This window comes from Nerophis lumbriciformis, linkage group LG24 (genome assembly GCF_033978685.3).
Source record: "Nerophis lumbriciformis linkage group LG24, RoL_Nlum_v2.1, whole genome shotgun sequence".
In the NCBI taxonomy this organism is placed as follows: domain Eukaryota; kingdom Metazoa; phylum Chordata; class Actinopteri; order Syngnathiformes; family Syngnathidae; genus Nerophis; species Nerophis lumbriciformis.
Genome location: NC_084571.2, coordinates 18,713,714 through 18,729,213, shown reverse-complemented (window position 1 = coordinate 18,729,213; position 15,500 = coordinate 18,713,714). Strand labels below are relative to the sequence as shown.

General features: G+C 43.1%; 1 protein-coding gene across 1 annotated transcript in view; it reads right to left on the bottom strand.

Annotated features, from left to right (window-relative positions):
- LOC140679808 (phosphatidylethanolamine-binding protein 4) overlaps positions 1 to 15,500 on the bottom strand; it is a 224,441-nt gene that overhangs the window by 36,175 nt on the left and 172,766 nt on the right. Inside the window, exons 4-6 of the mRNA XM_072916029.1 lie at positions 13,880 to 13,925; positions 5,406 to 5,413; positions 3,559 to 3,670 (exon numbers count right to left, since the gene is read on the bottom strand). Of these exons, the coding sequence (XP_072772130.1) occupies positions 3,559 to 3,670; positions 5,406 to 5,413; positions 13,880 to 13,925 (166 nt within the window). The remainder of the gene's footprint in view (positions 1 to 3,558; positions 3,671 to 5,405; positions 5,414 to 13,879; positions 13,926 to 15,500) is intronic.

The following is a 15,500-nucleotide window of genomic DNA, read 5'->3' as shown; positions in this document are numbered from 1 at the left end:
GAAGACCAGGCCGTCAGCTTCAGGACTTCCTCTCTGTAGGCAGCCTCGTCACCCCTGGAGATGAGCCCGACCACTGTGGTATCGTCGGCGAACTTGACGGTAAGGTTGTCACTGTGGGCCGGACTGCAGTCATGGGTGTAAAGGCAGTAGAGGAGGGGGCTCAGCACACAGCCCTGTGGGGAGCCGATGCTCAGCGTGCGGGAGGATGAGAGGTGCGGGCCAAGTCTCACATTCTGGGGTCGGTCCGTTAGGAAGTCCCTTATCCAGGCGTTTGTGAGAGCGGGGAGGCCAAGAGTGTCCAGTTTATTGCAGAGTCTGTCCGGGATTATTGTATTGAAGGCAGAGCTATAGTCCACAGAGAGCATCCGGACGTAGCTCTGCTGCTGCTCCAGGTGGTTCAGAGCAGAGTGGAGAGCAACAGCGATGGCGTCCTCTGTGGACCTGTTCGCCCGGTATGCGAACTGGTGGGGGTCGAAGTCTGGAGGGATATGGTCCTTGATGTACTGGAGAACAAGTCGCTCGAAGCACTTCATGATTACCGGAGTGAGGGCCACTGGTCGGTAATCATTCAGGCTGGTGATGGGAGACTTCTTCGGCACCGGGATTATTGTAGATGACTTCAGGCAGGATGGGATGACTGCCTGAGCCAGGGAGAGGTTGAAGATCCTGGTGAGGGGGGGAGCGAGCTGGTGGGCGCACGTCCTGAGCACCTTTCCAGGTACTCCGTCTGGTCCGGTAGCCTTCCTGGGGTTCACAGCCAGGAGCACTCGTCTGACACTGTGCTCCTGTACAGTGAGTGGAGTGGCGCCGGAGCCCGGTGGGGGCAGGGGCAGGGCTGGAGCAGATGAGTGTCGCTGGGGGGTTTCGAAACGGGCAAAGAAACAGTTAAGCTCCTCTGCCAGTGTCGCACTCTGATCCGCAGTTGTCATATTGCAGCCTCTGAAGTTCGTGATTTCATGAATGCCCCGCCACACCTCCCGTGAGTTTTTGCTGGACAGATGGGACTCTATGCACCTCCTGTGGTCCGCCTTTGCTTTTTTAATCCCTCTCTTCAGGTCGGCTCTAGCAACACTGTACAGTGCCCTGGCCCCTGACCTGAAGGCTGCGTCGCGGGCCCTGAGGAGTGTGCGGACCTGGCTGGTCATCCAGGGTTTCTTGTTGGGGTAAACCCGGATGGTTTTTTCCACAGTCACATTCCCGATGCAGAACTTTATGTAGTCCAGCACCGTTCCTGTGGCTGTCTCCAGCTCCTGTTGCTGGAAGAGGTCCCAGTCTGTGTGTTGGAAGCACTCCTGAAGTTTGGGGAGTGCATCGTCAGGCCAGGTCATAACAGTCTTTGTGATAGGCCTGGCCTGGCGTCTGATGGGGGTGTAGGTAGGAGAGAGCAGGAGGGAAAGATGGTCTGACTGTCCAAGCTGGGGGAGGGGTGTAGCTCTGTACGCGTGCTTTATGTTGGTATACACGTGGTCCAGGGTGTTCTTGCCCCTTGTAGAACACTTCACGTGCTGGTAGAACTTAGGGAGTACAGTCTTCAGATTGGCCTTATTAAAATCCCCTGCTATGATATAAACACCGTCGGGGTGGGCCCGCTGCTGTTCGTTGACGGTGTTCAGCAGAAGAGAGAGCGCTGTGTTTACTTTGGCGTCCGGTGGAATATACACAGCCGTGATGATAACAACAGACAGCTCTCTCGGGAGAAAAAAAGGCCGACATCTAACAGACATGTACTCCACGTCCGGGCAACAGTGCTGTTCAGTGATTGTCCCGTTGTTGCACCAGTTCTCATGCACGTAGATACAGAGCCCCCCTCCTCTGCTCTTACCGGAGTCCTTAGTTCTGTCCCAGCGGAGCAGAGTGCGTCCGGCTAGCTGCATGCTAGCATCGGGTATTTCCGGGTGAAGCCAGGTTTCGGTGATAATCATAGCACAACAGTCCCGAACATAGCGGTTTCCAGCAAGTTGTAACTCCAGGTCGTCCATCTTCTGTACAAGGGATCTGGCATTAGAGAGGAACAGGCTCGGTAGAGGTGGCTTGTGGGGTTGTTTCCTAAGCCTGAGCAAGACGCCGGACCTGCGGCCACGCTTCTGCTTCCTCTCCCTCCTCCGTCTTCCCCGTCTCCCAGACCCGACAACAAACCACGGAGAGCCCTGTGCTCTCGCTATGTCATCTGGGATGTTGTGCTCGTGGTGAAAGTCGCTCGAAACAGATATCTGGTGCGAGTTACCGATATCCAAGAGTGACTGGCGGGTGTACCGGGTGTTTGCAGTATAGGTGGTGCACAAAAGGAAAAAAAACATGAAGAAAAGAAGGAAGAAAGAGCACTGAAATGGAGAGCCGTAAGCCGCTGCGTCTGTGCGCGCCGCCATCTTGGATTTTTTTTTTTTTTTTTTTTTTTTTTTTTTTTTTTTTTTATCAGACAGTAGTGCTGATAGTGTCCACGTTTTCAAATGGAGGAGAAAAAAGTTCCTCCTTTCTGTCTAATACCACATGAAAGTGGTTGATTTTTGGCATCTTATTTGTCCAGCTTCCATATTCGTTTTTATACACTTTACAAGAAATACATTGGCGGCAAACTCCGTAGCTTGCTAGCTTGTTTGCGCTGGCTTTCGGAGACTCTTGTTTTGAAAGCGCAGGCGCGATGGAGCGGCACTTTTATTGTGAAGACAGGAACTGTGCAGTCAGTCTTTAGGCTTTTGACGGGATGTACGGTTGAAATAAAAGGGTCTTTTTTCCTTCACACTTTTGATTGATTGATTGAAACTTTTATTAGTAGATTGCACAGTACAGTATATATTCCGTACAATTGACCACTAAATGGTAACACCCCAATAAGTTTTTCAACTTGTTTAAGTCAGGTCATGTGACCACCTGGCTCTGTTTGATTGGTCCAACGTCACCAGTGACTGTATCTGATTGGTGGAACGGAGTGAACGTCACCAGTGACTGTATTTGTTGAAACGCAGGCACTATGAAGGTCTGTCTGACAGACCAAAACAAACAAAGCGTGCATTAACAGATCGATAAAAAATAGTAGCGAGTAGCGAGCTGAATGTAGATAAAAGTAGCGGAGTAAAAGTAGCGGAGTAAAAGTAGCGTTTGTTCTCTATAAATATACTCAAGTAAAAGTAAAAGTATGTTGCAATAAAACTACTCTTAGAAGTACAATTTATCTCAAAAGTTACTCAAGTAGATGTAACGGAGTAAATGTAGCGCGTTACTACCCACCTCTGCATATATATGTATATATATATATATATATATATATATATATATATATATATATATATATATATATATATATATATATATATATATATATATATATATATATATATATATATATCAGTGACGTGCGGTGAGGTTGATGGCTGGTGAGGCACTGACTTCATCACAGTCAGATTTACAAACATATGAACCCTAAAGAGTATCTTATTGACCATTTGATTGGCAGCAGTTAACGGGTTATGTTTAAAAGCTCATACCAGCATTCTTTACACATACAAACTGTAGCACACAAAAAAGCACATTTAATTAAAAAAAACATTTTTATGGTCTTACCTTTCTTGCTGGACATCCACACAGCCAGCCTTTGCGTGTGTACCACGTCGTTTGAAAAGAACGGGTCTTCTGTCCCGAAGTCTGTAGCAAACCCTTTAGCTCCGGCGTTGGTCTACCTTTGATTATTACCTCCTGCTTCGATTTAAAGTCCAGTTTAGAAGACTGTTTTATTTTACATATGTAATCCTCCATGTTTTTAATAAAAGTTCAGGTGAGAGGAAATAATAAACGACCGCTGCACTTGACTTGCTAACTGTTGCTTGTTCTCACTTCTTCTGCGGCCGAGGAATGATCTCTGGGATCACTACCGCCCTCTACCACCAGGAGGCCGGATTACTGCGAGCCTCAGCCAGTACGTCTTTTGCAGCCGTTTTATGAATGCTCAGCACAAAAAATACGTTACACACATACAGTTTTTGACAAAATACACTCTACATTATATACCTCAGCTAACTAAACTATGCCATAGTTTAGTTAGTTGATATAGTTCATATAGCAATACGGTCTCACTGCACAGCAGGCCAGCAGTTAGCCGAGTCATTGCACAATCCATGTTGAGGCATAACTGAGTGACGTGCCTCAACTGACTGCTGATCACCGCACCGTCTCTTCTCAGTATTTGAACGGCAAATGTGAAAATTCAGCGATTTTGAATAAAAATAATCTAAAACTGGTGAAGTTAAATGGAAAATAACTTTAGTATAATCACTGGATACATATAACAATTTAATTAATTTGTTTTTCTTTTTACATTTTTTTTCTTTCCATGATGGCAGGTGAGGCCCCGCCTCACCTGCCTCTACTGACTGCACGTCACTGATACATATATATGTGTGTGTGTGTATATATGTGTATGTATGTATATATATATATATATATATATATATATATATATATATATAAATATGTGTGTGTATATATATGTGTGTGTGTATGTATATGTGTGTGTGTGTGTATACACATATATATATATATATAAAAAAGCTCGTTTTAATTTTCCTGAGGGAACTCTCCTGAAGGAATCAATAAAGTATTATCTATCTATCTATCTATCTATCTATCTATCTATATACATATATATATATATATATATATATATATATATGGGGCGGCATAGCTCGGTTGGTAGAGCGGCCGTGCCAGCAACTTGAGGGTTGCAGGTTCGATCCCCACTTCCGCCATCCTAGTCACTGCCGTTGTGTCCTTGGGCAAGACACTTTACCCACCTGCTCCCAGTGCCACCCACACTGGTTTAAATGTAACTTAGATATTGGGTTTCACTATGTAAAGCGCTTTGAGTCACTTGAGAAAAAGCGCTATATAAATGTAATTCACTTCACTTCATATGTATATATATATATATATATATATATATATATATATATATATATATATATATATATATATATATATATATATATATATATATATATATATATATATATATATATATATATAAAGGCCCCCGCATGCTTAGATTTTTCAGTTTGTGACCCTCAGTGGAAAGTGTGTGGACCCCCCTACCTGTGGATGGGAGTGGCTGAGTTCAACTTGGTGATTAGTGACTAGTCCTCATGTACTGTGACACATAGAGTAGGAATGTAGTACAGTTCGATTCCTTGGACTACGATGCAACAACGATCATTTTTTGACATTGATACATCTGAGCTAATTAAAAATATTATGTAGATTGTAAAAAATGTTTGACTTGCTAACAAGTAAAATGGTGATTAAAATAGTTGTTTTTGTCAGCAGATTACCTTAAAAAGAGTGGTTCACATGTTCTATTGTTCTAGATCAACAATCAAAAACCTTGACTTTGATTTACTCAGATTTGTCACTGTTACTTGCTTGACTAAGAAAGGAAATGAAGGATAAATAAATAAATGATAAATGGGTTATACTTGTATGGCGCTTTTCTACCTTCAAGGTACTCAAAGCGCTTTGACAGTATTTCCACATTCACCCATTCACACACACATTCACACACTGATGGCGGGAGCTGCCATGCAAGGCGCTAACCAGCAGCCATCAGGAGCAAGGGTGAAGTGTTCTTGCCCAAAGACACAACGGACGTGACTAGGATAGTAGAAGGTGGGGATTGAACCCCAGTAACCAGCAACCCTCCGATTGCTTAAATAAATTTAAGTTGATAAACTCTGACAACTGATCCCCAATCTGTTGTCAACACACAAACTATTTGACAGCGCCTCTGCTGGCTGCACAAAGTAGTGCACCCCATTTAGCCTCAAACACAATGAACTAACAACAACTCACAGTGGCGATATGACGATGTCATCTCCATGTGACACGCTTTATTGTGGTCTACACCTTGGCTTTTCCATTACTTCCTGTTACGCCCCCTTGGGGAGAAATCCTTCAACTTTAACACTCATACACTAATATGTATTTTTTTTAATTGGGTGCCAGTTCTATGATTAATTATATTCCTCCATACAATAAACAAACAGCTCTGATAAATGTTTATATTACTTAAATGAAAACTAGTTTTTAATACAATTCTACCAAACATTTAATAAAGTCAAATACAAAAAAGACAACAGGAGAAGCATCAACACTTAAATGTAGACAACAGATTTAGATCAACTATAGGATTTGTCTGAGTGGCTGAACAGATTTTAATTTATATATAAATAAATAAACACATAAAAAATGCTACAAGTGGCCCTCTGAGGGCAGTCATAACTACAAAGTGGCCCTCTAACGGCAGCCATAACTACAAAGTGGGCCTCTGAGGGCAGTTATAACTACAAAGTGGCCCTCTGAGGGCAATTATGACTACAAAGTGGCCCTCTGAGGGCAACCATAATTACAAAGTGGCCCTCTGAGGGCAATTATAACTACAAAGTGGCCCTCTGAGGGCAACCATAACCAGTGTTGGGTTAGTTACTGAAAAGCAGTAACTAGTTACAGTTACTAGTTACTTCATTTCAAAAGTAACTCAGTTACTAACTCAGTTACTTACACCAAAAAGTAATGCGTTACTGTGAAAAGTAACTATTTAGTTACTTCTTTTTTCCCCCTTTTTTTAAAGCTCCAATTAATGCCCTTTTAGCCTTCATTTCAGTACTGTTATTCCACTGGAGAATAATACAATCTGTTGATCAACTTGACATGCATTTGCATCACTCAACTCTGCTAAGCCATGTGGTCTACATACAACACACAAAGACAAAGATATGTTACAAAGGCCAATTTGTTTCTGGCCAGAACAAATTGACAAAACTATTTTAAATAGCTGCAACATAAAATACATAAGTAACAAACAGCATAATAACAGCATAGCTGTAAAGCAAGAAAGGCACACACTACATACACAAAGTCTAACCAGGCATTTTCTTCCTCAAGTAATTCTTATACAAAATCATGTCTGAAACCCAGAACACTACACATTTCCCCAGTTTTAGTTTAGAGATAAGGAAAGATTGGCCTGGCCCACTAGGATCCCTCTTTATGTTTGTGAACTTTATAGTCTATACATTTAGAGTGATGTGATAATCAAACACTCTAGAAGTCTAGAATGAAAGAGTATATAAGAGAATTGACAGCAACGTTCCCTCTCAGGAGCGCGCATGTGCAATTGCGCACTGCTCAAGCGTCCTCTGCGCACGGCAAATCTATGCCATGCACAAAATCAAATAAAAAAATAAGCGCATAACAATTTTCGACACGACACGGACATGACAGAGAAAACCGTTTTTGTCATCATTGTTCAAATATTGTAACGTCTGTCGAGACGCTTTGAGGACATGAATTCCATCCATCACTTTACTGAGCAAAACTCTTTACTGTCGGCCATAAACACATCACCAAAACATTAGTAAAAAAAATGATATCTAGCAAAAATGGTCATTTTCTGCAGTACAAACCAGACCAAAAGCAACTTTGTTATATCAACAGCAGCCGCTCGCTCTCTCACGTGCGCCAACACTTGCACATATGGCACTTAGCCAGTGATGCGTTTACAGCCACACAAAAAGTCGGACAACTCCAACACCACACATAAAGTGTCATTCCAGGTCGTTACACTATGATTTACCAATCAAATGTGTGCTTATTCTAGTGTCATTTATTAGGAATCTTAATTTATAAATATTAATCATTAAATGCTGTTAGTATATTAAATAAATACTAATAAAAATATATTTTTTACAAACAGGAAGTTGCAGGAATGTACACATGATCCCCTGCTTACATCTCATTGTGCAACATGTGAATGTTTTAATGGGAACTAAATGCAATGTCTGAAAGGGGTACAAATTATTTCCAAAGCAGGACCTCCACCCAGACAAACAATACAAGTACACAGTTCATGAAAAACAATATTTTTTGTTATTGTCATTATAAGTGGGCCTAAACACTTATATTAGAAATGGAAATGACTGCTGTCATTTGATTATAATAATAAGAGAATGTTGTCTGTCTATCTGTGTTGGCCCTGTGATGAGGTGGGGACTTGTCCAGGGTGTACCCTGCCTTCCGCCCGAATGCAGCTGAGATAGGCTCCAGCGACCCCGAAAGGGACAAGCGGTAGAAAATGGATGGATGGATGGAGATGTAAGTTGTTATTTAGTCAGGTTTGGGACACGTGTGCTGTTGGTGTAGCCACAGTGTGCACGTGTGATGTTGCTCACATGGACTCCACTCAATGCACAGGGACTTTTTGCATTTGCTCACACACATCAACAATTAAAGGGAACATTGATTGACAGAGTGTGTACCTTCAGCGGTGAATGGTGGTGGTGGTGGAGGTGAAGTGGCATCAGAGTCTCTGTCTCTCTTTACTAGCTTCGTCGAAGCATGTTGCTATGTAGCTTGTTTCAGCAGATTTGAATTGCTGTTTTGGGCAGTAGATGGGATCTTTGATCCAAAGCACAATTTACATTTAACTAAAATGTTATTTTCTTCGTGCTCGACAAAAGAAAAGTAGTGAAAATATCTCCATGTTAGCAAACTCCACTTCTGGCTCCGCCATGATCAGACACGCCCCCCCCCCCTCTCCACACTCACACGCACACACACCCACACAGAGCGCATATGTCTCTCTCTCTTCTCCGGCTTGACACAAGAAGAATCAGAACGACGACAGAGCAGCGCTCCGATAAAACACACTTTATACTACATAAAAAGTAACGTAAAATAACGCAGTAACGCATCATGTAGTAACGGTAACTGAGTTACTGAATATAAAAAAATAACGCGTTAGATTACTAGTTACCGCCGAAACTAACGGCGTTACAGTAACGCGTTACTTTGTAACGCGTTAGTCCCAACACTGACCATAACAATAAAGTGTCCCTCTAAGGGCAGTTATAACTACAAAGTGGCCCTCTGAGGGCAATTATAACTACACAGTGGCCCTCTGAGGGCAACCATAACTACAAAGTGGCCCTCTGAGGGCAGTTATAACTACAAAGTGGCCCTCTGAGGGCAGCCATAACTATAAAGTGGCCCTCTGAGGGCAGTTATAACTACAAAGTGGCCCTCTGAGGGCAGCCATAACTATAAAGTGGCCCTCTGAGGGCAATTATAACTACACAGTGGCCCTCTGAGGGCAACCATAACTACAAAGTGGCCCTCTGAGGGCAGTTATAACTACAAAGTGGCCCTCTGAGGGCAGCCATAACTATAAAGTGGCCCTCTGAGGGCAATTATAACTACACAGTGGCCCTCTGAGGGCAACCATAACTACAAAGTGGCCCTCTGAGGGCAGTTATAACTACAAAGTGGCCCTCTGAGGGCAGCCATAACTACAAAGTGGCCCTATGAGGGCAATTATGACTACAAAGTGGCCCTCTGAGGGCAACCATAATTACAAAGTGGCCCTCTGAGGGCAATTATAACTACAAAGTGGCCCTCTGAGGGCAACCATAACTATAAAGTGTCCCTCTAAAGGCAGTTATAACTATAAAGTGGCCCTCTGACGGCATTTATAACTACAAAGTGGCCCTCTGAGGGCAGCCATAACTATAAAGTGGCCCTCTGAGGGCAATTATAACTACAAAGTGTCCCTCTGAGGGCAACCATAATTACAAAGTGGCCCTCTGAGGGCAATTATAACTACACAGTGGCCCTCTGAGGGCAACCATAAATACAAAGGGGCCCTCTGAGGGCAGTTATAACTACAAACTGGCCCTCTGAGGGCAGCCATAACTACAAAGTGGCCCTCTGAGGGCAATTATAACTACAACGTGGCCCTCTGAGGGCAATTATAACTACAAGGTGGCCCTCTGAGGGCAGTCATAATTACAAAGTGGCCCTCTGAGGGCAATTATAACTATTAAGTGGCCCTCTGAGGGCAACCATAACTACAAAGTGGCCCTCTGAGGGCACTTATAACTACAAAGTGGCCCTCTGAGGGCAGTTATAACTACAAAGTGGCCCTCTGAGGGCAGCCATAACTACAAAGTGGCCCTCTGAGGGCAGCCATAATTACAAAGTGGCCCTCTGAGGGCAATTATAACTACACAGTGGCCCTCTGAGGGCAACCATAAATACAAAGGGGCCCTCTGAGGGCAGTTATAACTACAAACTGGCCCTCTGAGGGCAGCCATAACTACAAAGTGGCCCTCTGAGGGCAGTTATAACTACAACGTGGCCCTCTGAGGGCAATTATAACTACAAGGTGGCCCTCTGAGGGCAGTCATAATTACAAAGTGGCCCTCTGAGGGCAATTATAACAATTAAGTGGCCCTCTGAGGGCAACCATAACTACAAAGTGGCCCTCTGAGGGCACTTATAACTACAAAGTGGCCCTCTGAGGGCAATTATAACTACAAAGTGGCCCTCTGAGGGCAGCCATAACTACAAAGTGGCCCTCTGAGGGCAGCCATAACTATAAAGTGGCCCTCTGAGGGCAATTATAACTACAAAGTGGCCCTCTGAGGGCAGCCATAACTACAAAGTGGCCCTCTGAGGGCAGCCATAACTATAAAGTGGCCCTCTGAGGGTAATTATAACTACAAAGTGGCCCTCTGAGGGCAGCTATAACTATAAAGTGGCCCTCTGAGGGCAAGTATAACTACAAAGTGGCCCTCCGAGGGCAGTTATAACTACAAAGTGGACCTCTGAGGGCAGCCATAACTACAAAGTAGCCCTCTGAGGGCAGTTTAACTACAAAGTGGCCCTCTGAGGGTAGACTTAACTACAAAGTGGCCCTCTGAGGGCGGCCATAACTACAAAGTGGCCCTCTGAGGGCAGTTATAACTACAAAGTGGCCCTCTGAGGGCAGTTATAACTACAAAGTGGCCCTCTGAGGGCAGCCATAACTACAAAGTGGCCCTCTGAGGGCAGCCATAACTATAAAGTGGCCCTCTGAGGGCAATTATAACTACAAAGTGGCCCTCTGAGGGCAGCTATAACTATAAAGTGGCCCTCTGAGGGCAAGTATAACTACAAAGTGGCCCTCCGAGGGCAGTTATAACTACAAAGTGGACCTCTGAGGGCAGCCATAACTACAAAGTAGCCCTCTGAGGGCAGTTTAACTACAAAGTGGCCCTCTGAGGGTAGACTTAACTACAAAGTGGCCCTCTGAGGGCGGCCATAACTACAAAGTGGCCCTCTGAGGGCAGTTATAACTACAAAGTGGCCCTCTGAGGGCAGTTATAACTACAAAGTGGCCCTCTGAGGGCAGCCATAACTACAAAGTGGCCCTCTGAGGGCAGTTATAACTACAAAGTGGCCCTCTGAGGACAGTTATAACTACAAAGTGGCCCTCTGAGGGCAGTTATAACTACAAAGTGGCCCTCTGAGGGCAGTTATTAGTACAAAGTGGCCCTCTGAGGGCGGCCATAACTACAAAGTGGCCCTCTGAGGGCAGTTATAACTACAAAGTGGCCCTCTGAGGGTAGACATAACTACAAAGTGGCCCTCTGAGGGCGGCCATAACTACAAAGTGGCCCTCTGAGGGCAGTTATAACTACAAAGTGGCCCTCTGAGAGCAGTTATTACTACAAAGTGGCCCTCTGAGGGCGGCCATAACTACAAAGTGGCCCTCTGAGGGCAGTTATAACTACAAAGTGGCCCTCTGAGGGTAGACATAACTACAAAGTGGCCCTCTGAGGGCGGCCATAACTACAAAGTGGCCCCCTGAGGGCAGTTATAACTACAAAGTGGCCCTCTGAGGGCAGTTATAACTACAAAGTGGCCCTCTGAGGGCAGTTATAACTACAAAGTGGCCCTCTGAGGGCAGTTATAACTACAAAGTGGCCCTCTCAGGGCAGCCATAACTACAAAGTTATGATTGTAGGTGGGTTTTATTTTTTACCCTTCACATTCATATTTCGCTGTGTGTGTTGGATGGAGAGGGGGTGTGACGTTCATATGTTGTCAATATTCAGTGTTTTATCCTTCATAGTTCATATTGTAACATTCTTTATTTTCATGTACATTTTGGGTGTCTCATTAGGTAAAATAATGTCAAATTCCTTTTTCATGCGGTCTGTCATAACGTTATTAGCTTTTAATCAAACATTATTGTGAGGTTTTGTATTAGTGTTCCTAAAAATAGATATACCGGCCCCCAGACACATTTTTTTTCTCCTCTAAATTTGGCCCCTGAGTCAAAATAATTGCACTATTTACACTATGTTGCTTCAGAAGGCTACGGCTAAACTCATAAAGCTCTGGCAACAAGCCAGCTGACTTCTGATTGGATAAAAGCTCTAACGTAAACACAACAACACCGTAGCCTGACATGAAAAGAATATGATGTGGAAAGTAAATAAAAAATAAAATTAACTTTGATGAATTAATGTTCATCGGGTTGATTTAATAATTAAATTCATCCACTAACGGTCCCGGGTGTGGCTTTGCTGATCTGCATAGCACCACCGCGGCTCAAACCAGAGAACAAGAGAAGTTTCTTAAGTGCAAAAATTATAACTAAAGTGGTGAAGTTGCATTTCCATTTGCACTTCACATTTATTGACAGTTTATTTAAGAAACATATTTATTATTTATTTTAACACCGCATAATTGTATGTAAACTTATTTTTCAATACGTTTTTTTGCAGTGTATTTGATCTATACTTATTTTTGTAATCAGCCTGACCTAAGTCTTGATAATAATCTTTGTGATTGACACATGTTTTCATATAATTTGACAAAGTTGTAAACTGTAAGTAGGTTAGATGTAATTATTGAATACCATTAAAATCCAGAGTAAGATGACTAACTCCGTGTTAATATTCCAGTGGGCCCCAGGCCCCTCTGTAGTGGAAAAGTTGGGCTCTGAGGTCAAAAAAGTTAAGTATCCTGGTAATAAAGCGGATGAACATCGAAAAAAAACAACAAGCAAAGACACTGAACAGGTGGATTCGGACGAGTTCGCTCCCTGCAGGTGCTGGAATGCTGCAATACGCTTCTGTTTAGCTTTCAACTGGAAGTAGAATTGCCGTTTCGTCTTCTAGCCATCCATAGCGTTTCTACTCGTATGGATTCTTCATTCATCTCTCCAAGCAACGTTTGGAAGTTTTACAATATAACTAAAACAATTCTTACTTACTAAAGCGTACCATGTGTGATGTCTGTAGGAGTGTGTTCATTCATATTTGTACGTGCTATCGTTATGTAATCAAGCTACCGTCGTTAGCATTTGTTAATATGCTAACATGTTTACGAGTGTCTGTGTTAGTATTATTAACTTGCAATAACATTCTTTTTGTATTGTTTCACTTTCACAAATTCCTCAGTAAATTCACCAAAATGTCACCGTGGAGTTATTGAGTCTGTTTAGCTGATTGGAGAGCTTTCTTCCGCAGCTAGTGGGTCCATGACCATGACTTCTGTTTTGTTTGATCAGCCGTTTTACTGCCGTGTTACAGACACCGTTTGGAAACAATTAAGGTATTTACAGAATATTTATGTGCAAATAACTAGTTTCATAATGTATATATCTGCGACAGTGCGGCTAATATATAGCAACATCTTTTTTTCCATCTAAAACGTAGTAATTAAATCCCGACCACATGGAATGCCGGGAACTTGAAATACACAGAGGTAGTCTCTGCACGGCCATTGCAAGAGAGTGAACATGAGAGCGGTGGTGCGTGGGTGGTGGAGAACAGCATTTACACACGTTTTTTCATTCATACGCACATGTTTAAAGTACACATTCAATGTTGATGTGTGCTTTTTAGAAAAAAGAATGACAGTTTTATTAAAAAAAAAAAAGCAGAATAAGCCCTATTTCAACTATTTCCTCTTCTATCCGTTGAATGAAACAAAACAAACATTGATAGCTGCAGTCCTCACATGGGTGTTGTAGAATGTAAAAAGTGTTGTTCAATCAAATACTCACCAGTGATGGTGGTGCCACGTAATTGTCCCTCCTTTAGTGCACAGCCCTGTTGAAGGAGGCACATCACTTAGTCACAATATGAAGAACAAAAGCAGAATTCTTACTGTTGACAATTAAACACCTATTTGGCTAAAATGTGATGAGCAGTTAGAGTATGAAAGTCTTAAAAACATATTTCAGAAAGTATTACACCTGCTCAGTGGCCTAGTGGTTAGAGTGTCCGCCCTGAGATGGGTAGGTCGTGAGTTCAAACCCCGGCCGGCCGAGTCATACCAAAGACTATAAAAATGGGAGCCATTACCTCCCTGCTTGGCACTCAGCATCAAGGGTTGGAATTGGGGGTTAAATCACCAAAAATGATTCCCGGGCACGGCCACCGCTGCTGCTCACTGCTGTGAGTGGGTCAAATGCAGAGAATAATTTCGCCACACCTATAGTGTGTGTGTGACAATCATCGGTACTTTAACTTTAACTTAACTTAACTAAAACAAGTTCTGCATGATAGCAGCAGGTGTTTAGTCAGCTCATATCTGCATTTGTTGACCCGTTTTTATTATTATTTTCACGGCAAATAACATTTTGCAAGCATCTGTTTGAATGGCGCTGACTGGAGAACTGATCCTGAATGGAATGGTCTGCTCCACTAAGCAGCAGCGAAGACTCGGCTGAGCGGAAAAAGACTGAACGGCATCACTATTTCTGTTGAATAGATTGTGAAAGATGGGCAAAATTCAGAATTGCAGTTCCCCTTCAATAATTCCATGATTGTACTTGATAGTGCTTTTTTAGGCCATGAGATGTAATACACAGACCACATGTTGGAGACTCATCAGCACCAAGACAGAAGGAGGAACAGGATCTGGATCAAATCCTCCATCATTCTTCAGGCTGAAGTCCTCATCCTGGGCACCACAGGAATGTTTGCTCCTCGACTTGGCTGCTGGCTCGCAGACGCCTGAGTGGGAGGGACGGGGCTAAATATGTTTGTCTGTGAAATGGCCCCTAAAGTAAACATGGAAGTCCCCATCATGTATCTGCTCTCAGCACCTGCTCCCATCCACCCCCTTGGTGCAGGCGCCCCCTACAGGGAGACCACGGTACTGTGCAGGGGTCAAGGCCTTAAAGGCACACACAGTCTTTTACTGGCATCATGGTGAAACACAAGGACATCAAATACTTAGTCACACTATTACTAGTCCCCTTGAAACCCTCAAACAGTCAGGTTAGAAATACTAATCCTGGACTCAGACTTGAACAACAACCACAATACTCAGCAGCCTTTCACCACTAAAATAATAACAATACTCAGCAGCCTTTCACCACTAAAACACATCACATCAAATCAGACATAGAGAGACTGATCCATGCCTCGGTCTACAGCAGGTTAGACTACTGTCATGGTCTTGTCCCTGGGAAGACCAGGCACAATTATTTATAGAGCAGAATTCTGCACACGTTTATTTATAGAGCACAATTCTGCACACAATTATTTATAGAGCACAATTCTGCACAAAATTATTTATAGAGCACAATTCTGCACAAAATTATTTATAGAACACAATTCTGCACACAATTATTTATAGAGCACAATTCTGCACAAAATTATTTATAGAGCACAATT